At 44.7% G+C, this 24,379-nt stretch overlaps 1 protein-coding gene across 12 annotated transcripts in view; it reads left to right on the forward strand.

The window, feature by feature from the left end:
• The first annotated feature begins 2,350 nt into the window (after positions 1–2,350).
• GYG2 (glycogenin 2) overlaps positions 2,351–24,379 on the forward strand; it is a 53,477-nt gene continuing 31,448 nt past the window's right edge. For 4 of the 12 annotated variants that reach the window (XM_063601826.1, XM_063601827.1, XM_063601828.1 and 1 more), the window contains exons 1-3: positions 2,351–2,461; positions 3,829–3,963; positions 16,979–17,120. In XM_063601826.1, coding sequence (XP_063457896.1) covers positions 3,957–3,963; positions 16,979–17,120 — 149 coding nt within the window. In that variant the 5' untranslated portion in view covers positions 2,351–2,461; positions 3,829–3,956. Of the gene's footprint in view, positions 2,462–2,630; positions 2,744–2,801; positions 2,855–3,102; positions 3,123–3,828; positions 3,964–16,978; positions 17,121–24,379 lie in introns of those variants that run through there. The other 8 variants (XM_003814388.5, XM_055106326.1, XM_008967031.4 and 5 more) reach the window with 8 other exon arrangements.

Consider the following 24,379-nt stretch of genomic DNA (forward strand, 5'->3'; position numbering starts at 1 on the left):
TGATTTATGTGTACAATGGAATCATATTCAGCCATGCAAAAGAATGAAATTCTATCTTTTGCAGCAACATGGATGAAACTGGAGGCCATTATCTTAAGTCAAATAACTGAGAAAAAGAACATCAATTACCACGTGTTCTCACTCATAAGTGGGAGCTAAATAATATGTCCACATGGACATAGAGAGTGGATTAATAGACACTGGAGATACAAAAGGGTGAGAGAGTGAGAGGATGGTGGAGAATGAGAAATTACTTAATAGGTACCATGTACACTATTCAGGTGATGCTTACCCTGGAAACCCAGACTTCACCACAACTCAGTATATCTATGTAACAAAATTGCACTTTACCCCATAAATTTACACAAATAAAATAAAATAAATCAGTAAAATTGGATATGTCAACCTGTTTAAAACAAACGAATGCAGAAAAAAACATGTTGTAATAACATATAAAAATAAATAAAGATGCCTTCTTGATGCTTAATATGCCCTGCAGATATCTTACAAAGCTCCAGTAGTCATGAGTTAAATTCTTGCCTGTAGCCTGCTGGAGGTCAGAGATAGCCTCCACTGTTTATTTACAGCTCTGGCCCCATCTATGAAGTAGAGCTAAAAACACCACCGATACCTGTCCCCAAGGCTGAGCTGATGCAGGAACAGCCCTCAGCACAGTGCCTGGTATCCACAGACCATCGATCATCCTAGGTATTCATCTAGATCAGGAAGGCCTGACTGTAGCTTGCATTGATTGCCATTGACAGTTTCGGCAAGAATCTGGGTTCCTTTGCTGTCTCTTTCGGATGGACACGTGAAGGCTCTTCTCCAAGTAAGTTCACTCATTCGACTCATGCACTCATACATGCATGCACTCACACCATCATCACTCATTCAACTCATACATGCATGCACTCACACCATCATCACTCATTCAACTCATACATGCATGCACTCACACCATCATCACTCATTCAACTCATACATGCATGCACTCACACAATCATCACTCATTCAACTCATGAACTCATACATGCTTGCATTCACACATTCATTGATTCATTCACTTAATTCACTCATGCATGCATGCATGCATTCACACTTTCACTTATTCATTCATGCATCCATTAACTTGTCCATGCATTCAATTCATTCATTCACTCATACATAATACATTAATTCCTGAAGTGTATGCAGTCTTCACTCATTCACTCGTGTGTGTGCATTAACACACATGCTAGTTTGTTCCGCTCATTCCTGTACTCATATATATTTATTCACTCAGTCATTCGGCCACGTATTCACTTGTCATGTATTCTCTTCATTCACTCACACACACATTCATTCCTGTATAAATGCATGCCTTCACGTGCTCAATCAATCCTGCATGCATGAATTCACTCACTCATGCAGGCATGAACTCACTTGTTCACTCACTCATTCATGCACTCACTCATGCAGGCATGAACTCACTTGTTCTCTCACTCATTCATGCACTCACTCATGCTTGTACGAATTCGCTTATTTACTCATTCATACACTCACTCATGCAGGCATGAACTCACTTGTTCACTCATTCATGCACTGATGCATGCGTGAATTCACTTGTTTACTCACTCATACATGCACTTATACATGCATGAATTCACTTCTTAAGTCATTCATGCACTCAATCACGTATGAATTCGCTTGTTCACTCATTCATGCACTCACTCATGCAGGCATGAATTCGCTTGTTTATTCACTCATGCAGTCACTCATGCATGCATAAGTTCACTTGTTCACTTATTCATGCACTCACTCATGTATGCATGAATTCACCTTTCACCCATTCATGCACTATGCATGCATGAATTCACTTGTTCACTCAATCATTCATGCATTCAACTCATTCATTCACTCATTCATAGATTCATGCCTTCATGCATGCATGCATGCATTCACTTATATTTTCCACACAGTCACACCTCCATTCATGCATCTATCTCTAAATTCATTCATACATGCATTGGCTTATTCATGCCTTCAACTCATGCATTCATGTGTGAATGCATTCATTCCCTCCTTGGCGCAAACATTGATTCACTGGTTCATTCATTTCCTGGCTTGCTCATTCGTGAGTAGTTGTTTGTTCATTCACGCCTCACATGCATTCACGCATACATGCACTCACGCATACATGCACTCACCGCGTGCGTACAGCCACTCGCTCGCTATGCATTCAACAGCTGAAGCCTGAAACACTCATTTATTCTCTCTTTCCTGCACTCATTCATTCATTCATTCATTTATGCGTGCAAGTACGCGCACGTGCATTTTTCATGCATTCGACAAGATCGCGTATAAGCCCTGCCTTCTCCCTCTGGGAGGCTTCCAGAGCGGCCTCCACTCTCGCTGCGCGCTGGCCTTGGGCCCAGGGCCTTAAGTCATCGCAAACGTTTACTTTGGGGCTGGCTGATTAAAGGTTAAATGTCCAAACCTAGAAACCGCCGACTGCCGAAGGGGCCGCGGCGGGCGAGGGGCGGGGCGCGGGCGTGGATCGCAGCCCCCGGCGGTTCCCGGGTCTCTCTTCCCGGCAGCCGGGGCTGGGCACCAGGCGGCGCGCGGGCTTGCGGGCAGGGGCTGCAGGGAGGAGGAGAGGACCCGCGCCCGCGGGGGCTGGGCCGGGCTTCCGGACAGAGGCCAATCGCTGCCCTCGGGGCCTCCAGCGCCGGCTCTGGGCCGAGGCAGCCAGAGCGCGGAAGAGGTGCGGGGGGCTGTAGGGGGCTGCAGGGGACCGTGGGCAGTGGAGGAGGCCTGGGCGCGGCGGGGGGCCGGGGGGCGCAGAGGCTGCCCGAACGCCTAGGAGGTCTCGAGGGTGGGTGGCGTACAGCGGGGCGGGGGCGCAACCCAGAGGCCGAGGCTGGGGGCTGGGGGAGGGGCGCCGGACTGGAGTGCAAAGGAGGGGCGAGGGGCGCCGGGGGCTGGAGGTCAGAGGTTGCCCTAGCGCGAAGGAGGGGAGGGGTGCGGGGCGCGGGAGTAGGCCAGGAGCGCTTAGGGGTGAGTGCGCCGAGCCACGGCACCGAGTGCTGGGGAATACAGGCCGTCCAGGCGCGGCGGGGCGCGGGGAGACGGAGGCTGCCCCAGTACGGAGGACAGACGGGGCGGGGGCGTAGGGCTGGGAGGCTTGGGGAGGGGGGCGCGGGCCCAAGGCAGAGGCTGCCGGAGCGAGGGGCAAGGGAGAGGTGCAGAGCGTGGAGGGGGCTCGGGGGCGCTTGGGGAGGATGGGCGGCAGGCCGGGTCGGGGAGGAGGGGCGGCGAGAGGCGCAGGGGTAGGCCGGGGGGCTGCACTGGAGTGACGAGGGAGGGGACACCTGGCCGGGGGGCGCGGGCAGAGGCAGCCCAAGCTCGGAGGAGGTGCAGATACTGGCGTCCGGGAGCGCAGGGGTGGTCCAGGGAGTGGAGAGGGGTGACCGGGGGGCGCCAGCTGGGGTGGAGGAAGAGGATGCCCAGAACTCCAAGCAGGTGCGCGGGGCGGCGGGGCAGCTGCTGACACCGCTGAGGTCGGGTGGTGTCCCGGGGGCGTTGTCGTTGCTGGGCGCATGGGTGTTAAGACGCAGCGGGGTCGCAGGTGACTGTGGGGAGGACAGGGGGTCAAGGGGCCCCTGGCCAGAGGGCACGAGGCTGACCTGGAGCGCCAAGGAGGAAGTGCGGGCCGTGGAGGTCGCAGGGGCATCGGGGGAGGCAGGGGCCCCGTGGGGCGCAGGTGACATGGAGTGGGTAGGAGGCCGGGGGTGACACCGGCGGGGCCTGCAGCCGAGGGTGTCGAGACTGCCACGCTGTCGCCCCCAGGCCTGGAAATCCACGCGGATTCCCGGAGACGGCGCCTCTGCTCTGCGGGTTCGTGGCGAGGAAGTCCACCCACTGCTCCTGGGCGCAGGTCTGCAGGTCCGCGCCCACTGCCCGCGGCGCCACTGACCATGTCGGGTGAGTAGCTCAAGCTCCTTCAGTTCAGCCTGCCTGTTCCTACTGGCTTGGGTGAGAGATTGGTCTGCACTGGGGAGAACCCCACTTTGACCGCAGGATTGCCCCAAACCCCGAGTCTCCCCCTTACTGCCTCGCCCAGGTCTCTCTGGGGCTGGAGGGAATGGAGATACCAGCCTCAGCTGCTGGGAGGGGGTGATTTACAGCAAGTGAAGGGGGCCTTGGGATCTCACCAGTTTCCTTTTGTAAAATATAGTCCTGAAACTTTCAATGGGCTTGTTTCTTGGGAATAGCATTGAACTGCCTGAGACTGTCACTGCCTGGAAGGCGGATGGGAAGAAGTCTGTTCTCCTGAAATGGCCCTAAAGCTCTGGGAAGAGGCTGCCTTGAGTTCTTAGAACTCAGACCACGGTTTTAATTTCTGTTTCCGGTACAGATACAGGGATGGCCCGGCTTGGTGGCTCAGGCCTGTAATCCCAGCACTTTGGGAAGCTGAGGCGGGAGGATTGCTTGAGGCCAGGAGTTTGAGACCATCCTGGGCAACATAGGGAGACCACATCTCTAGGAAAAAAATTTAAAAATCAGCTGGGCATTGCGGCACCTGCCTGTAGTCCCAGCTACTAGGGAAGCTGAGGTGGGAGGGTCCTGAGCCCAGGAGTTCCAGGCTGCAGTGAGCTATGATTGCACCACTGCACTCCAGCTTGGGTGACAGAGTGAGACCCTGTCTCTAAAAAACAACAACAAAATAAGAATCCAGGTTAATCCTCCTGCAGGCAGAGGGCTGGCTGGCAAGAATGGCAGGAAAGGCCTGCCCCCCCCCAAGGACCGGTGAGCCCCATCTCCCTGCCCTTGGGTTTTGTGGCCATCAGATAGACTGGTTGACTTAAGAGGCCTAGATATGTGAACACAGAGTGTAACCTCTTCCCATAAGAAAGATGCTGGTTCTATTTTCTATCATTAAATCGTTAAGACACCTCCTTCTTGTACCAGACCACACTGGATCATTCTATGAGTGCATTTTATGTATTTATTTTTAAATGTATATTTTTTAAATTTTGTAGAGACAGGGTCTTGCTATGTTGCCCAGGCTGGTCTTGAACTTCTAGGCTCAAGCAGTCCTCCTCCTTTGGCCTCTCAAAGTGCTGGGATTACAGGCACGAGCCACCACGCCTGGCCATGAGTGCAATTTAAAACACACAAACAGAACAGATGACTTTTTTATTCAGAGGAGAGATTTGGTAAATCACAGAGCTGCTTCTCTCCTGTTTTTTCCCACTCTGGACTTAGAGACGAAAATTGTCGGGGCAGGGATCTTAAGGGCTGTTTTCATGAGGTGTACTGGAAGAGTCTGTTCCAAGGAATGGCAGAAAAGATTCTCTGTTCTAGGGACGCGTTTGGAGCTCTCTAAAGTGAAAGCCACACATTTCCCCAAGCCTGCTAGGGTCTGTATAATAGCAGCATTCAAGACGGACATTCGCATACATCTTGGTCAGCCTCGTGCCAGAAGAGAAGACTCAACTCTTTGCAGAAAACAAAAACCACCTTTGAGTAGAAAAGGGCTGAGAAGGAAGCTGCTAAGGTTATTTTGGGGGGTGATCAGAAGATTCCTTGAGTGCAGGGGGGCAGGCAAGGGGTAGAAAGAAACTGTTGTCACAGATTCATAAAATTCTCAGCCACTGTAATCTCCAGACTGGACTTGATTTTGTGACAATGTCTCCTTTTTGTGGGCTGTAGTGCAGTGACAGGTTTTCTTGCTGTTTTTCCACTCCATGCCGTTGCTGAAAGTGTCCGCCGCAGTGGCACTTGGAGTGGAAACTCCCTCTTTGAATGCAGTAGCATTGGATAATTGTGGATGTTCTCTGGCGTCTGGCGCCGCACCAGGACTTGATCACCAGTTGTTTCTTCAAGGCAAGGCGATGTGGAAGCTAAGCCCTGTCAATCAATGTTTCATCTTCTGTTCTATTTCAATCTGCTGGTCTGTCTTTGCACTTTAGATGGGTTTTACAGTGTCCTGGATGGGAAGCGGCTAACCTTCAGGAGGTGCACATTTTTGTTCCAAAGCAGAAGTCTGAGTCTCGGATCCCTTGTTGCTGGAGAGAGCTCGTGTGCCAACTGGTGTTGTCTTGTCATTGTGTGACTGTGGTCAGTATTCCCTCCACTCTAAACCAAAGAGAGAAACAGGGTATCCAGTAGTTCCATAAAACTCTCACTCTAAATGCAGCCCTGTCTGCATTCTCTTTTGTGTTTGAGATCAAGGTAGGTGTGGGCAGGGCTGGTTCCTCCTGAGGCCTCTCTCCTGGGCTTGGTCCTCACAGGGTCTTCCCTTTGTGTGTGTCTGTGTACTAATCGCCTCTTTTTTTTTTGAGATGGAATTTTGCTCTTGTCGCCCAGGCTGGAGTGCAATGGTGCAATCTCGGCTCACTGCAGCTTCCGCCTCTTGGGTTCAAGCGATTCTCCTGCCTCAGCCTCCTGAGTAGCTGGGATTACAGGTGCCCGCCCCCATGCCCGGCTCATTTTTGTATTTTTAGTACAGATGGGGTTTCTCCATGTTGGTCAGGCTGGTTTTGAACTCCTGACCTCAGGTGATCCACCTGCCTTGGCCTCCCAAAGTGTTGGGATTACAGGCGTGAGCCACCACGCTTGGCCTAATCTCCTTTCTTATAAGGACACCAATCCTATTGGATCAGAGCCCACCCTAGTGACTTAATTTTATCTTAATCTCTTCTTTAAAGACCCCATCTCCAAATACAGTCACATTCTGAGGTCCTGCAGGTTATGATATTCATATATGAATTTTGGAGGTGCACAATTCAGCCCATAATAGGATAACTCATTTATTTGAATACTACTGTGTTTTTCTGCTGGGGCTGCCATAACAAAGTCCCACAGACTGGGCGGCTTAAACAACAGACATTTACTCTCCCACAGTCCTGGAGGCTGGAAATCTGAGATCTGGGTGTGGGCAGGGCTGGTTCCTCCTGACGCCTCTCTCCTTGGCTTGTAGATGTTGTCTTTCTCTGTATCTCCACAAGGTCATCCTTCTGTGTGTGTGTGTCTGTGTCCTCATCTCCTCTTGTAGTGAGGCCAGCAGTGCTACGGTATTAGGACCCACCCTAGTGACCTCATTTTACCATAATCACCTCTTTAAAGACCCCATCTTCAAATGCAGACACATTCAGAGGTTCTGTGGGGTAGGGTTTCATCCTAGGCGTTTCAGGATGGGTTATCATCCGTCTATAACACCCATTAATCCTCATGTTTTCCCTGAGGTCCCCATGAAGAGCTATAAAGCCAGCACACGTGGTTATCAATCAATGATCACTCTGCCATTTCTCTTAGTTGTCACTGAGATCCTCATGAAGAGATTAAAAAAAGCAGCGCACATCGTTATCAATCATTGATCACTTTGCCAGTTCGCATAGTTGTCACTCACGTCCTGATGAAGAGATAAAAAGGCCATGCACATGGTTATCAATCATTGATCACTCTGTCATTTCTTTCAGTTGTCACTGAGATCCTCATGAAGGGGTAAAAAACCAGAGCCTGTGGTTATCAGTCACTGATCGCTTTGCCATTTCTCTTAGTTGTCACTGATGCCCTCGTGAAGAACTATAAAACCAGCACAGGTGGCGATCAATCACTGATCACTTTGCCATTCCTGTGTGTTGTCCTCTGCACCTTGCTTTGGGCCAATTCACTTGCATCATCCTTTTCTCTAGACAGCCAGAGGGCCCTCCCTGGCAATGGAGATGAGACCTTCTTACAGGTTTTGGAACCCTCAAATAGCTCCTCATAAGCCTCAGGATAATAGAAAAGGCTGCATATCACCTTTGTAATCCGGGCCCTCTGACCCCATCTCTTCCTGTGGGTCCTTGTTCTCCAGCTGCTGTTGCTACGCTGTGAGGAATGCAGGATGCAGCATGCAACCTATCATCTCCACCTCTGGCCTTGGCTGGTGGATTTTTTCTGCCTCTTCCTTCTTTGCCTTATTATTTTTGGTTCAGTTTCTTATTGGAGGCAGGAGACAGTAGCTATTTTGAGGGCTTTTGTTGGTGTTGGAGTCAGAGGTGACCTCGGACATTTAATTACTCGTTGAAGCCCCGGTTTACTTGTTTTTGAAGCACATGTCTGTGTTGGAAAGGGAATTAATGAGAGCGCAGAGGTATGCCCTATCTACACACTCCTGGAGGAATGGGAGCCATATTCATTCTTGTTTGTTGCTCCACTGATTTCTTGATGGATAAGTTCTTCCTGGCCATTTATCCCTGAGCTTGGATGGTGCCCTTTCAAAAACTGCTGCCAGCCATAGGACTTGCCTTGCAGTATCGAAACACCCATTTCTTAGGGCTAATGTTTCTCATGGAGCTGTAGGTGTCTGAGGACAGAGCTTGTACCTTGTCAGCTGCTGGGCCCAGCACCTAGCAGATTCTCGTGCCTGGGAATTGCCTGGGACGTGAACCCACAGTGAACGTGTAATGCACTGAGAGCACGTCATTAGGCCCACACAGACATCTTCTGCCCCTTCACCTTCTTTGTCTTCTGCCTCCAGCTTCAATCCTTCACTCTTTCTCTAAGCAGATGCCCTTATGTGTGCAGCTTATGGCATAGCACTGTGGACTGGGATAAGCAGTGTCCCCCATAAAACTCATGTCCCCCCAGAAACTGTGAATGGGACCTGTGAACCCAAAAGTATCTGAGACAGGTCTCAATCCACTTAGAAAGTTTATTTCGCCAAGGTTAAGGACATGCCCGTGACACAGCCTCAGGAGGTCCCGACAACATGGGCCAAAGGTGGTCGGGGTACAGCTTGCTTTTACACATTTCAGAGACATGAGACATCAGTCAATACATGTAAGATACACATTGCTTTGATCTGAAAGGGTGAGACTACTTGAAGCAAGGGGGTTGCGGGGGGTGGTGCCAGGTCATAGGTAGATTTTTAAATGTTCTGATTAGTCAAAAGAGTTATTATCAATAGAAGAGAATGTCTGGGTTATGATAAGAGTTTGTAGAGACCAAGGTTTTATCACGCAGATGAAGCTTCCAGGTAGCAGGCTTCAGAGAGAATAGATTGTAAAGGTTTCTCATCAGACTTGAGGTCTGTGTGGATGTTTATGGTGGTCAGCTTTTCCTGAATTCCAAAATGGAGGAGGGTACGATGAGGCATGTCTGACCCTCTCCTCATTATGGCCTGAACTCGTTTTTCAGGTTAACTTTGGAATGCCCTTGGCCAATTAGGTAGTTGCGAGGCCTAGAATTTTAGTTTAGGTTTACAGACCTTATTGGGAAATAGGGTCTTTGCAGATGTAATTAGTTAAGCATCTCAAGATAAGATTATCCTGGAATATTTGGGTGGGCCCTAAATCCAATGGCAGGTGTCCTTCTAAGAGATAGAAGAAGAGACACAGACACAGAGGAGGCCATGTGGAGTTGGAGGCAGAGATTGGAGTAATGTGGCCACAAGCCCAGGGACATCTGGAGCCACCAGGAGCTGGAAGAGGCAGGAAGGACCCTTCTCTAGAGTTTGGTTTTGGAATCCTGGCCTTCAGAACTGCAAGAGAGTAAATGTGTGTTGTTTAAGTCTCCCAGCGTGTGGTACTTTCTCGCAGCAGCCCCAGGAAGCTCATTCATGGGTTTGCTAGGGAAAGGAGTCAGCGATGAGCCCACCAGTAAGCAAAATGAGCACAGCAGATAAGATGGCACAAGAGATGAAGGGTCCTGTGTCATAGGAGGTGAGGGACTGTGATGAGAAGGGTCGTCTTGGGGAGCAGGGTTTGCAGGAAGATCTCTGAGGGATGGGTGGTTTTTTCCATGGCCACCATGTGCCGGGAGGAGAGTGAGTTCCAGGTGAGTTAAGGGAGTGGTAGTAGCCCCATGGTAGTAGCACACATCATAGGATGTGCTTGAAGACCCAGAGGGGTTGAGCTGGACGTGGGGACTGAGTGTGGGGGATGAGATGACCAGCAGCCTGGACCCAGCTTACATTTGCAGGCAATGAGAAAACCACTGGCGTTGGGTTGGCTTTCAGGGCAGCTGATGGCTTTCACTGTGTGTTGGGGGAGAAAATGTGGTTTTTAAGGACTGAGGAGACAGATAACAGGGACCAGAATCTACAGGGTGGAGCAGAGAATGCAAAGGAGGGAAGCTGTGGCTCAGGGTGGTTGATGCAGAGACCCATTTTAAATGTTTTCTAGTCTGGTGCGGTGGCTGGCTCACACCTGTAATCCTAGCACTTTGGGAGGCCAGGATGGGAGGATTGCTTGAGGCCAGGAGTTTGAGACCAGCCTGGGTGACAGAGCAAGAGACCCCATCTCTACAGAAAAGTTAAAAATAAATTAGCCAGGTGTGGTGGTGAGCATCTGTAGTCCCAGCTACTCAGGAGGCCAAGGCAGGAGGATAGCTTGAGCCCAGGAGTTCCGGGCTTCAGTGAGCTGTGATGCTGCTGCTGCACTCCAGCCCTGGTGGCAGACAGAGCAAGACCCTGTCAAAAAAAAAAAAAAAAAGCCAGGCACAGAAGGACACCTGTAGTCCCAGCACTTTGGGAGGCTGAGGCGGGTAGATCGCCTGAGCCCAGGAGTTCGAGACCAGCTTGGGCAACATAACCTGTCTCTACCAAAAATATAAAAAATAGCTGGATGTAGTGGTGTGCACTTGCAGTCCCAGCTACTCAGGAGGCTGAGGTGGGAGGATTGCTTGCTCTCAGGAAGTCGAGGCTGCAGTGAGCTGAAATCATATCACTGCGTTCCAGCCTGAGCAACAGATGGAGACCTTCTCTCAAAAACCACCACCACCACAACGTAATGAACAACCCCAACATTTTCTGTTGTGCCTCTCGGTTAAGATCTCAGGTTAGTTATGCAAGAGTAGAATGTGGGATTGGAGGCAAGTGGACTTCTCCTTACCCCAGAATTCATGTCATAAATGCTCTGCACAGACGAGGCTTCTGGGACTCTTGGGGAGACCTAGGAGGTGGGTAATAGGGATCTGAATCTACACGGTGGAGCTCATGACCCAGGTCAGATGATGCCAAGTTTCATTTTATACATTCTCTGTTCTTCTTCTCTGCTCCTTAAGAGTGCAGGTCAGTAAGTGGGGTTGGAAACAGTGGACTCTTCCTTACTGGGGTATAGGAGTTGGCACGCTAAATATTCTGCAAAGCTTGCTCTTGCAGGACCAAGCATCTAAATAGTAAGGTCTAACCTCAGTCATCTGTTTCTGGAGGAAAATCCCAAAGCATTGCCTTTGGAGTGTGATTTAGCCCTCATTCTCAGATTCAGTGGTGAAGTTCAGAGGGGAGCCAATCCCTCTGAGCATCTCGAAGGTGGACAGAACAGTCAGCTCAGGAGGAAATCTCAAAACAACGCCCCTCCTCGGGAGTTCTCTTACCTTTGTCATCGTAGTTCCTAAAGGATGCACTCCTTTTCCTTTCTATTCTTTAACTCACAGGGTCCTTAAACATGGTTCCTCAGATTTCAATAATCTATACATTGGAGATCACAAAGAAATCTTAATATTGCCAATGAAAGGCTAAAAATTGTAAATGGCACTTTGTTTTCAGTTTGACATTACTTTGCTGGTGATTCTTTTCATAATATATATGATTTGATTTACCTTACTTTTTACTTTGCCATCTGCTTTGCAATTAAATACACACACACACACACACACACACACACACACGCACATTTTCTTTTTAAAGACAGGGCTCTGCTCTGTAACCCAAGCTGGAGTGCAGTGGCACAATTATATCTCACTGCAGCCTCCAACTTCTGGGTCAAACAAGCCTGCCATCTCAGCTTCCCAAGTAGCTGGGACTACAGGCATGTGCAAAAAAAAAAAAAAAAAAAAAAATTTAAATTAAATGAATACAAGTCCATTCTCAGTATGAAACACATACCGAAGTAACTGCCTGAGAAATGGTACGTGGTAGATAAATGTGCAGCAGATGTGCTAATTGGCCTGGGTATAGAAATTTAGCTATTTGGTCTGGGTATACAATTTTAGGTTGAGGACCATTGCACTCAGAGTTTAGATATGGTGGTTTGTTTTAGTGTCCACTATTCATGATAAGAAGTCTCAGTCTCATCCTTAATAGGATTGACCTGTATTTTTATTTTACTTTCATTTTCTTGGCATTTTCACAATGTTCTCCTTAGCCTTGGTGTTTTTAAATTCCAGGAACATATTGTCAGGAAAAGGACTGCTGATTTTCTTTCTTTCTTTCTCTCTCTCCCCTCCTCTCCTCTCCCCTCCCCTCCCCTCCCTTCCTCCTTCCCTCCCTTCCTCTCTCTCTTTCTTTCTTTTTTCTTTTTCTTTCTCTTTTGTTGCATACTCTCTGGGCTTTTTAAATCTAAAGACTGACTTTCTGCTGTTGAGAACATTTCCTGTTTAATTTCTTTGAAAACTTTTCTTCTCTCTATTTTTTTTTCTATTCTCTTATTCTGAAACTCATGTTGGTGAACCTTCTGAATCACTCCTGTAGGCTTCTAGCTTTCTGAAATTTTCCATTTGTCCCTTTATTCTACTTTCTGAGAGATTTCCTCAATGATGTTTTCCAAACCTTCTGTTATTTCGTTTTCATTTCAGCAAATCATATTTTTAACTTCTAATAACTATTTCTTATCCTTGGAGTGATCTTTTCTATAGCATTTGATTCTTGGTTTATAGATGTATCCCTCTCCCCCTGATCTTTTGAAAGAATACTAATTGGTGCAGTCAGAATTTTTATGTCTGCCTGTCTGTTCCTTGAACTTCTATTCCATGAAATGTCTGGTATTTCTGGGGTTCTTCCCATTCCACTCCATAACTTTTCAGTTTTCTCTTTTGTGGTGAAGGTGTTTTTCAAATATCTGGTAATGGTTTATATGTACATGTATAAAAATGAGGAATGTCGGTTGAGCTGTACCCACTTGCCGACTCGTCTGAATTTGTCAAGCTTATGCTATAGGTTGGGAATTCCACTTCTGTGTGATGGTAATTATTTTTTTCTTGGGCTTTTTGTTTCCTTTAGAGTAGATCCTATCATCTGATTTTGCCCCTGGTGATGGGTATATTTGGCCTCTGAGAATTCTGCAGAATTTCAGTAACTTCTCCAGTTTCTCTTATTGGCTGACGGTTTTCTCCTGCCTCTTTGTTGGCTTGGGGTTCACACTTGCCTTCCTTAGCACACTTTTTAGTTTGTTCTCCTTTTATCTCAGAAAGAAGGAAAGAGAAACTAGGAGCTCCACATCCACCATCTTTGCTTGGAAGATTCCTGGTTTACACTTTTAATTACGTGATTGAATTGATGAAAATGGATGGACCTTGAAAACATCATGCTGATGGAAAGAAGTCGGACACAAAAGGCCATATGACGCTTAATTCCATTTACATGAAATATGCAGAACAGGCAAATCCACAGAGATAAAAAGTGATTGGTGGTTGTCACAAGCTAGGGAAGGGAGAAAGGGGAGATACTCCTTAATGAGTGCAGGGTCTCTTTTTAGGGTGATGAAATGTCCCAGGATTAGATAGAGGTGGTGGATGTACAACATTGTGATGAATTGTGTTCTTTACAATGGCGAATTTTATGTCATGTGAAATTTACTGTGATAAATAAAAAGGAAATATGAAATTATTCCATTTTCAAAAGGCTACATAGTGTTTGATTCCATTTATAGGAAATATCCAAAATAGGAATGTAGAGACAGAAAGTGGACTCATGGTTGCCAGAATGGGGAGTGACTGCGTAATGGGTACAGGGCCTCCTTTTGGAGTGGTGAGAATGTCCTCGGATTGCCTGGAGTTAGTGGTTGCACAACATTGCGCATGGACTAAATGCGAGTCACTTGTGCACTTTAAAATGGTTTGTTTTATGTTATGTTAATTTCCCGTTAATTTTTTGAGAGTTTGCATGGAAAGGTGAAGCTCTAAGCAGGTCGTATGTTTAGGTGTGGGGATACCCATTATGCTGCTTAGAAATATGTTCACACTTAGGGCTCAGCACTGGGGGTTCTACTTGGTAATTCTTTCTGCTTCCACACTCTTTCAAGATATGGGTCAGAGAAACCCTGGTGAGGACGGGGTAGGGGATTGGATCTCTGGCTCTGTTTTGGGCATTGTGTGATTTTCGAGGTCTGTGGGTGAAGCCCACACAGTACCTTTACCTTGGCCAGCTCTGGGCTTTGCAGATGCCAGTCCCGAATGCCTGCTTCCTCTCCCAACTCTGTCCTCTGCTTAGAGACAAAAGAGCCTTACAGACAGCTGAATGGGTCCATGACAGCTACGCCTGTTCTTGGGAAGTAATTTTGATCAGAGCTCAGGCCTTTGGAAATGTCTAAAGAAGTAGTAATCACCATTATTATCATTTTAAAGCTAGTAACTAAGAAAACTATAGATAGATTATAGATAATGGTGGTAGAGATCATTTATAATCTATAGACTGTAGGTAGACAGGTAGATGATTGAAAGATTGATAGATATAAATAAGTAGATACATAGAGGACACATATATGATAGGTAGATGGTAGGTATAGATAGATGGATGGCTAATAGAAAGATGATAGGTAGAGAGATGATGGAGATAGATGGATGATAGATGATATATAGATGATAGATAAATAGATATAGATGATATATGATAAATAGATGATAGAGATACATGGATTAGATAGCTAGATAGATAATAGAGATACATGATAGTAAGATAGATAATAAATAATAGATGTGAAAAGGATTGGTAGATGATAGGTGGATAGATGGATGGATAGATAGATGATAGGTAGATGGATAGATGATGGATGGATGGATAGATAGATATATGATAGATAGATGAATAGATGATATAGATAGATAGATAGAAGGATGGATAGATGATAAAGATAGATAGATTATAGTAAGATAGATAATAGATGTACAGAGAATTGGTAGATGATGGATGGATGGATGAATAAATGGATAGATAGATGATGGATGGATGTATAGATGATAGATAGATAGGGATAGATAGATAGACAATGGATGGATGGATATATGACAGATAGATGGATGGACAGATGGATAGATAGAGATAGATGATAGTAAGATAGATAATAAATAATAGATGTGCAGAGAATTGGTAGATCATAGATAGGTAGATGGATGAATGGATGGATAGATAGATGATAGATAGGTAGATGGATAATATAGATATTATCCAATGATAGATGATAGATGGATGGATGGATAGATAGATGATAGATAAATAGATGAATGGATGGATGGACGGATGGATGGATGGATGGATGATGGATAGATGGATAGATATGGACTGATGAAAGGTATCTTTTGTTCTACAGAATTAAGTTGTAAAGTTTGCTGTCTGTAATTCTCACTCCCAATGGAGATGTCAGGAATTCTCGTTCTTTCTTCGTTCAAGGGTGGGGAGGAGGAGTCTACAGGAGCAGCTGTAACAGGCACATTTTGGAATTTACCCCATTGGAATGTAAAGGTCAAGGAGGCAGCCCTGTACCACACGTCTGGGACGCTTGTGTTTGTTATATTTAGTGCGAATTGTGGGTTGACTTTGCTTGGAGTGCTGCTTCCGGGAAAGGCACTGTGGTCACCTACATGCTGAGCATTTTAATTTCCATAGACAGTACACTGGGCTGCACACTGCATGGGACTTCTCGGCGTTGCTGGCTGCCCTCCTGACTGTTGTCTTTCTCCTGGCAACAGGGGCTTGGGTGCCCAAGAATCAAGTGGTTTAAAAGTCATTACCAAAGTTCACATCAGTCTTGTGCACAGAGAATTAAAACTGCTGTAAATTATATCTGCTGTGAGAGTTCCTTCCTCTCATACTGAGGCATTAGGAAACTGAATCCATTCTACCTAATGAAACAATATACTTTTCCTTATGTTGTCTCTACCACCTCATACATCCCTGAGTTGAACTTGAAGTCTTTGTAAGAAATGGTCTGTCCAGAATTTAAATAACATGTTTGGCTGCTTCTTTATGGAGCACGATTCTTTTCTTTCCTTTCTTTCTTTTTTCTTTTTTTCAGAGACAGGGACTCACTCTGTTGCCCAGGCTGGAGTTCAGTGGTGTGATCATGGCTCTTTGCAGCCTTGACCTCCTGTGCTCAAGCGATCCTCCTGCCTCAGTCTCTCAAGTAGCTAGGACTACGGGCATGCACCACCTCGCCTGGCTAATTTTTTTTTTTTCCAGTACAGATGAGGTCTTGCTGTGCTTCCCAGGCTGGTTTCAAACTCCTGGGCTCAAATGATCCCCCTTCTTCGACCCTAGCACTGGGATTACAGGCATGAGCCACTGCACCTAGCCCAAAGCACAGTTCTTTTGAGTGAGTTGGGTTACATCTTTGCTGTAACTCAGGTCATCAAGCCATCACTTCCACTTTTTGCCTTTTGTTTTCACCTAAGATCTAAACACTTTGGGTGAGTTTTCAAGAGTCAAACACAACATAAAATAAGGGATAGTAGCTATGAGTTTCCATGGCATTGGAGCATCAGGAAATGGGCATAGCAGTTGGGTTGACTTTGTCCCTTGTTTAAGGTTCCTTCATACTCCTCCTGTGTTTTGTGTTGTTTAGAATGAAAGGAAGCATGTATGCGAATTAGAATACTGAATATTCACTGCAAGTCATGATTTTTTTTTTTTTTTTGAGACAGGGTCTCACTCTGTCACCCAGGCTGGAGTACAGTGGTGCAATCACGGCTCACTGCAGCCTCAAACTCCCAGGCTCAAGTATCCTCCCACCTCAGCCTCCCCGAGTAGCTGTAACTGCAGGCCTGCCACCACGCCCAGCTAATTTTTGTATTTTTCGTAGAGACAGAGTTTCACCATGTTGCCCAGGCTGGTCTCGAACCCCTGAGGTCAAGCAATTCACCCACCTCAGCCTCCCAAAGTGCTGGAATGACAGGTGTGAACCATCACGTCTGGCCCAAGCCATGAATCTTGGGAGAGGAGAGGAGGTGACTATGGCCCCGTCACCCCTGCTGTCCCTCAGGAGTGTAACTCTGGTGTTTCTGTTGATTTTCACAGTGACTGATCAGGCTTTTGTCACACTGGCCACCAATGACATCTACTGTCAGGGCGCCCTGGTCCTGGGGCAGTCACTGAGGAGACACAGGCTGACGAGGAAGCTGGTGGTGTTGATCACTCCTCAGGTGTCCAGCCTGCTCAGGTAAGGCTCAGAGATGCGGCTTGTGCCCAGCTGGGTCCTATAGAAGGAGGGTCACCTCTCCCCTAAGAGGTCCTAGGAGTTATTCTGACGACTGACCGCCCTTCTTCATAGGCCTGGATGGCCGGCAGTCATGATGGGCATCTGACGTTTGTAAGGAACCTTCGAATCATGTGAAAATATAGGCGTGTGATCGGCTTCACAATACTTTAAAAAACAATACTGGGTTTGGTTACAGTTCATTCTCCCAACCATGGAAACTGAAAATTCAATTCTTTTTTGTTTGTTTGTTTTTTGAGACAGGGTCTCGCTCTGTTGCCCAGGCTGGAGTGCGGTGGTACCATCTTGGCTCACCGCAACCTCTCCCTCCCGGGCTCAAGCGATCTTCCCTCCTCAGCCTTCTAAGTAGCTGGGACCACAAGTATGTGCCCCCATGCTCGGCTATTTTTATTTTTATTTTTTGTATTTTTGGTAGAGACAGGGTTTCGCCACGTTGCCTAGGCTGATCTTGAACTCCTGGACTCACTCAGTCCACCCAGGTTGGCCTCCCAAAGTGCTGGGATTATAGGCATGAACCATGGCATCCAGCCAAGGAGTCTTTTCTTATAATTTCCTTTTATAATTCTCTTTGTCTTTAATTCTCAAATAAAGCAAATACTTAAATAAATGCGTCTAATGAATAAAGCATAAGGCTTCTCTTAAATGTCATACATTATGTAAGCAATAATCTTTTTCTTTCATCAACCATGGACCACTTAGAAAAATTGATTTTATACGAATGGGACGAGGAGGCATTTAATATGGTAGATGTAGCAGGAATTGAATGTCATATTCTTTGACAATGAAATAATAAATCCAGACATTAATAGCTAAACTAAAAAGAGAACAAATAAAAAACCAACCAGTGTGTCCTCAGACGTTTTAAACTGGAAGTTTTAAACGAAATAACTCAATCCGGGTACAAATGAGAGCTTGAATTATGTACTATTTCAGAAAATCACTGCAATATGAGTGCTACCTATACAAAGCAAAGACAGCAACTACAGTGGTACAAGACAGAAAATTTAAATCAGTGAAGAAATTATCCAGTTCAAATATATATATGTATATACACACACGCATGCGTATATATGTGTATACGCACACACGCGTATATATGTGTATACGCACACGCATGCATATATATGTGTATACGCACACGTATGTGTATATGTACACGTATGCATATATATACATGTATGTGTATATATTTATATATACGTATGTGTATATATCCATGTATGTGTATATATTTATATGTACATGTATGTGTATATACACATGTATGTGTTTATATTTATATACATGTATGTATACATGTATGTATATATGTTCAACTATTATTTTATATACATGCATGTATATATTTTTATATACATGTATTATATATGTTCAAATGTATATTTATATACACATGTGTATGCATATTTATATACACATGTGTATATATACACATGTGTATGTACATATATTTATATACACATGTGTATGTACATACATTTATATATGCATGTGTATGTACATACATTTATTTATGCATGTGTATGTACATATATTTATTTATGCATGTGTATGTATATTTATTTATGCATGTGTATGTATATTTATTTATGCATGTGTATGTATATATATTTATACATGTGTATGTATATATATTTATACATGTGTATGTGTATATATATGTTCAAATGTATATGTATATACATATAAAATATATATATTTGAACTGGTTAATTTCACTGATTTAAATTTAAAATATATATATACACACATATATTTGAACTGGATAATTTCAAATATATATATTTCATATATATATTTGACTTGGATAATTTCTTCACTGATTTAAATTTAAAAAATATACATATATGTATATATATACATATATATACACGCACACATATATATACACATATATATATATATATTTTTTTTTTTGAGACAGAGTCTCACTCTGTCATCCAAGCTGGAGTGCAATGGCACGATCTTGGCTCAGTGCAACCTCCATCTCCTGGGTTCCAGTGATTCTCCTGCCTCAGCCTTCCGAGTAGCTGGAATTACAGGCATCCAACATCACGCCCAGCTAATTTTTGTATTTTAGTAAAGACAAGGTTTCACCACTTTGCCCAGGCTGGTCTCGAACGCCTGACCTCAAGTGATCTGCCCGCCTCGGCCTCCCAAAGTGCCGGGATTACAGGTGTGACTCACCGTGCCCAGCCCCAAATATTTTTAAAATAATAATATTAAAAAAGCAAACAGCAGTAAAAAATTCATAAAGATAAAATGACAAAACTAATAATTGGGAACAAGAAACAAATTCAAGGATTAGATTAACAAATCTTCAGGGAGGCCAAGGTGGGAGGATTGCATGAGGCCAGGAGTTTGACAAGACAGCCTGGGTGACATAGCAAGACCCTATCTCTACAAAAAATAAAAAGAGTTAGCCAGGTGTGGTGGTGCGCACCTGTAGTCCCAGCTACTCAGGAGGCTGAGATGGGAGGATTGTTTGAGCCCAGAGGTTCGAGGCTGTAGTGAGTTATGATCACACCACTGCACTCCAGACTGGGCAACAGAGTGAGCTCCTCTCTCTAAAAATAAAAATAACAAATAAAATTGAATCTTTTATTCGAGAAAACATAAATGTACAAAATTGAAATTAGAAAGAAGTCATTTGGAGGCGGTTTTCAAAGCGAATACTATATAGAACCCTTTACAGTAGTGACACTGGGAGTATTGAAGAAGCGCTTGATCCTTCTGGGGAAATCGGTGAGATGTTGGTTGTTGTCATCAGAAGAAATAGAAACCTTTTGTTTGACAATAACTATGAGAAAAACTGAAAATGTTACCAAAGGCTTATCTTGTAGAAAGTCCCTGTTTTGGGCAATTTTAAGGGAAGTTCTGTTAAATTGCTCATGATGAATTAACTTCCCTGCTGCATAAACTGTCACAGAGCCTAGCAAAAGATGAATATGTTCACTTGTTTTAAGAAACTGTTATAATCTTGACACCCAAACTTGATTTACAGGTTTGATTGTGTTTACATTTGGATTGAGAAAGCCCTCAAATACAGGATGTTAATAAGGCAACTCTAGCCCTGTAGTAAAGAAATAAATAGTGCTTACCCTAAGAAACCAAAGATAGGTTATTATTTTAAAACCTATTAATGTCATTCATCACATTAATATGTTAGAGAAAGTCAATGATAAGATCCTTTTAAAATAAAAACTAAACATATAACAAAAAGAATTCCAGACTGGCTACGGTGGCTCATGCCTGTAATCCCAACACTTTGGGAGGCTGAAGCAGGTGGATCACTTGAGGTCAGGAGTTCGAGACCAGCCTGGCCAACATGGTGAACCCTGTCTCTACTAAAAGAAAAAAAAAAAAAATTAGCTGGGTGTGGTGACAGGCACCTGTAATCCCAGCTACTCGGTGAGGCTGAGGCAGGAGAATCACTTGAGCCCGGGAGGTTAAGGTTGCAATGAGCCGAGATGGCACCACTGTGCTCCAGCCTGGGTGACAGAGCAGGACTCTGTCAAAATAAATAAATAAATAAATAAAAATCCACATAGATTATAAATATAGAGGTAAACATTTAAAACATAGAGAAATCTTAGAAGAAAGTAGATGAAAGTTTCTCAGCACTGCTGCTATCTGGGACTGGAGGATTCCATGTGGTGGGGTGTCCTGTGTACTGCAGGGTGTTGAGCAGCGTCCCTGGGCTCCGCCCACCAGATGCCGGCAGGAGTTGGCAGTTGTGACAACTAAAAATATCTCCACATATTGATGAAGGTGGATGTTTTGTTCATCTGAAAGCTGGAAATGCTGTTGTAAATTAAACAAGATGGAAGAGACACCAGAACTGCTGTGTGTCAGAGATATTATGTGTTAAAGATAAAACAAACTGAGGGCCACATTTAAAATATTATAATGGAGAGGTTCTTATTGTCCATCACATACAAAGAACTCTGAAAACACTTTAGGGGTTTGCACGGGCTCGTCTCTAGCACGCCAGAAGCAAAGATAGACAGACAAATACAAAAATAGGTATTAAACACGAGCAACTGGCTGGGTGTGGTGCCTCACGACTGTAATCCCAGCACTTTGGGAGACTGAGGTGGGTGGATCACTTGAGGTCAGGAGTTCGAGACCAGCCTGACCAACATGGTGAAACCCCGTCTTTACTAAAAATACAAAAAACATTAACCAGGCGTGGTGGCGCCTGTAATTCCAGCTACTTGGGAGGCTGAGGGAGGAGAATCGCTTGAACCTGGGAGGCAGAGGTTGCAGTGAGCCCAGATCGCGCCACTGCCCTCCAGCCTGGTGACAGAGCGAGACTCTGTCAAAAAAGAAGGGAAAAAAAAAGCCTGACTATATTAAGGTCCAAAAATGCACCAGTGAGTGGAAAGGTACACATAGCACATCCAGCAGGCTCCCTGTTTTATTTTAAAAGCCGGCGGGGGCGAGGGGGTAGAAAAATGCTGTTAAAGAGTGTAATTGAGTTGCTTGTAACACAAAGGATAAATGCTTGAGGGGATGGATACTGCATTTTCCATCATGTGATTATTACTTATTCCTGCCTGTGTCAAAGTAGACTTAAGGTTTACTCAAGAGGAACTTTAAAATATTCAGAAACAACATGGCAGAAATCGTGGGAAGGTTCAGTGTTGCAAGTTGGGTTGAGGTTTTGTGGGACCTTTTATTATATGTTTCGTAGTCATGGGGAGAATTGAGGGATGGCGCTCTGTGGTGGTCAGGGCAGTGGAAGACGAGCAGTGAGCAATGACCGTAAATGACCAGGGGTGTGGGTGGTGGGAGATCGCCCCTCCCCCAGGCTGTGTGGTACAAGCGTGTTATGGAGTGATCTTGCAGGGAAACCTGCTTTAAACTAATTGTATTCATGAAACATAATTCTGCTTCCAGGAGTTTATTTTAGGGAAATGAGCAGAGCTGAACAAAAAGATGTAAGGACATAAATGGCAGTGCCATTTGTAGTGAGGTGGAGTGCTGTTTCTCTTGCCCTCCCCCCAGCCCGGATCTTTACGCAACTGTGAAGATGCCATAAATTCCATAAATAACTGGGCCAAAAGCAGAGGGAGATTTGCTGAAGGAAGGGTACTTTTTCAGAGAAATAGTTACCTTAAATACAGAGCAGTGAAATCTTACAAATAAATGTCGAGTCCAAGAGAAATGCTAAGAGACAGAAAAGGTCCGAGAGCTTCAATATCTGTCAAATAGGAGAGAAAGAAAAAGAAAGAAAGAAAGAAGTAACTCCTATTATATTTCAGCTCTGAGAAAAAGTTTAGATTGAAAGTGTTCCAGATATTGAGCAGAGTGGATGAAGAAAGCTCAAATGTAGACACCAAGTGGTAAAATTTCAGAGCAGCAAAAATGAAGAAAAATCCTAAATGCCTTTCTGTATCAATCTGGTTGTGACAATTGATGTCTCAAAATTCTGGTGCAAGATAACTTTGAAATGAAAGTTCTGTATTCAGCTTTAGTACCGTAATTTGAAAGCAAAACAAAGACTTTTCAAATTTGCAAACGTTAAAAATGTTATCCCTCAAAGACCTTTGAGGAAAAAGTTAGTTGATTGACTCCCGCAAAATGGAATGTAATCCAAGAAAGGCGAGAGTAGCCAAGCGCAGTGGCTCATGCCTGTAACCACAGCATTTTGGGAGGCTGAAGTGGGAGGATCGCTTGAGTCCAGGAGTTCAAGACCAGCCTGGACAACATAGTGGGGTCTCATCTCTACTAAAAAATTTTTAAAAATTGCTGAGTGCAGTGGCACATACCTGTAGTCCCAGTTACTCAGGAGGCTGAGGCGGGAGGATCACTGGAGCCTAGGACATTGAAGCTGCAGTGAGCTATGATTACACCACTGCACTCCAGCCTGGGTGACAGAGCAAGACCCTGTCTCAAAATAATAATAATAATAATAATGATAATAATAATGATAATGATAATAATAAATAGAAGAGAGCACACAGGAAGCAGTGCTGAATAAATAAATGTATAAAACAAAGTCTGAATGTGTTAGTGCACAGTTGTGAAAATAATCTGGAATTAACATTTCACATGGGAGGTAATTGAAAGAGCAGAGAAGAAGAGAGAATGAGCATATGTTCATGTTTTTGTTTCGTCTGGGAAGAAGACATAGGTAGTGATTATCTTTATATTTGATAGAAAATATAAGCTTAAATACGTGTGCTGACAGTTGAAAGGTGGTTACCACCAGAAAACTAGAAAAGATGTGTACAAGTTTCAGAGCCTTAATGGGAAATGCGTGGATTGAAGAAAACCTGATTCATGCAATCAGAGGTGGGTGGGAAAGAATTACACTGATGTCAGGCCTCTGAGCCCAAGCTAAGCCGTCATATCCCCTGTGACCTGCATGTACACATCCAGATGGCCAGTTCCTGCCTTAACTGATGACATTCCACCACAAAAGAAGTGAAAATGGCCTGTTCCTGCCTTAACTAATGACATTATCTTGTGAAATTTCTTCTCCTGGCTCATCCTGGCTCAGAAGCTCCCCTACTGAGCACCTTTTGACCCCCACTTCTGCCCTCCAGAGAACAACCCCCTTTGACTGTAATTTTCCTTGACCTACCCAAATCTTATAAAACGGCCCCACCCCTATCTCCCTTTGCTGACTCTCTTTTCGGACTCAGCCCGCCTGCACCCAGGTGAAATAAACAGCCTTGTTGCTCACACAAAGCCTGTTTGGTGGTCTCTTCACACGGACGCGAGTGAAAACTGAAGAAATAGAAAATCTGATATATGTAAAAAAGGGAAAATAATATAAAGTGAAACTGCAGGACTCAATCCAAATATAACCGTGATCATAATAAACATGGATGGATTAAAATTCCTTTAAAAAAAGATAGGCTTTCTGAATGGGAAAATAAACATAAAATCCAGACATACAGTAGTGTAGGAGGCAGCTTAATTAAAAACAAACAAAATGTTGAAAATAAATGGATGCATGTGATATGATTCTGTTCCACTATCCAATCTAAGTAATGGTCAATTGTTTTATAGATTGCTTTTCAGTTGTTTGTTGTTGTTGTTGTTGTTGTTTTTGTTTTGAGACAGAGCCTCGCTCTGTCGCCCAGGCTGGAGTGCAGTGGCGCGATCTCAGCTCATTGCAACCTCTGCCTCCCAGGTTCAAGCAATTCTCATGCCTCAGCCTCCAGAGTAGCTGGGATTAGTTTCCCGCC

The sequence above is a fragment of the Pan paniscus genome, chromosome X (assembly GCF_029289425.2).
Source record: "Pan paniscus chromosome X, NHGRI_mPanPan1-v2.0_pri, whole genome shotgun sequence".
NCBI lineage: Eukaryota > Metazoa > Chordata > Mammalia > Primates > Hominidae > Pan > Pan paniscus.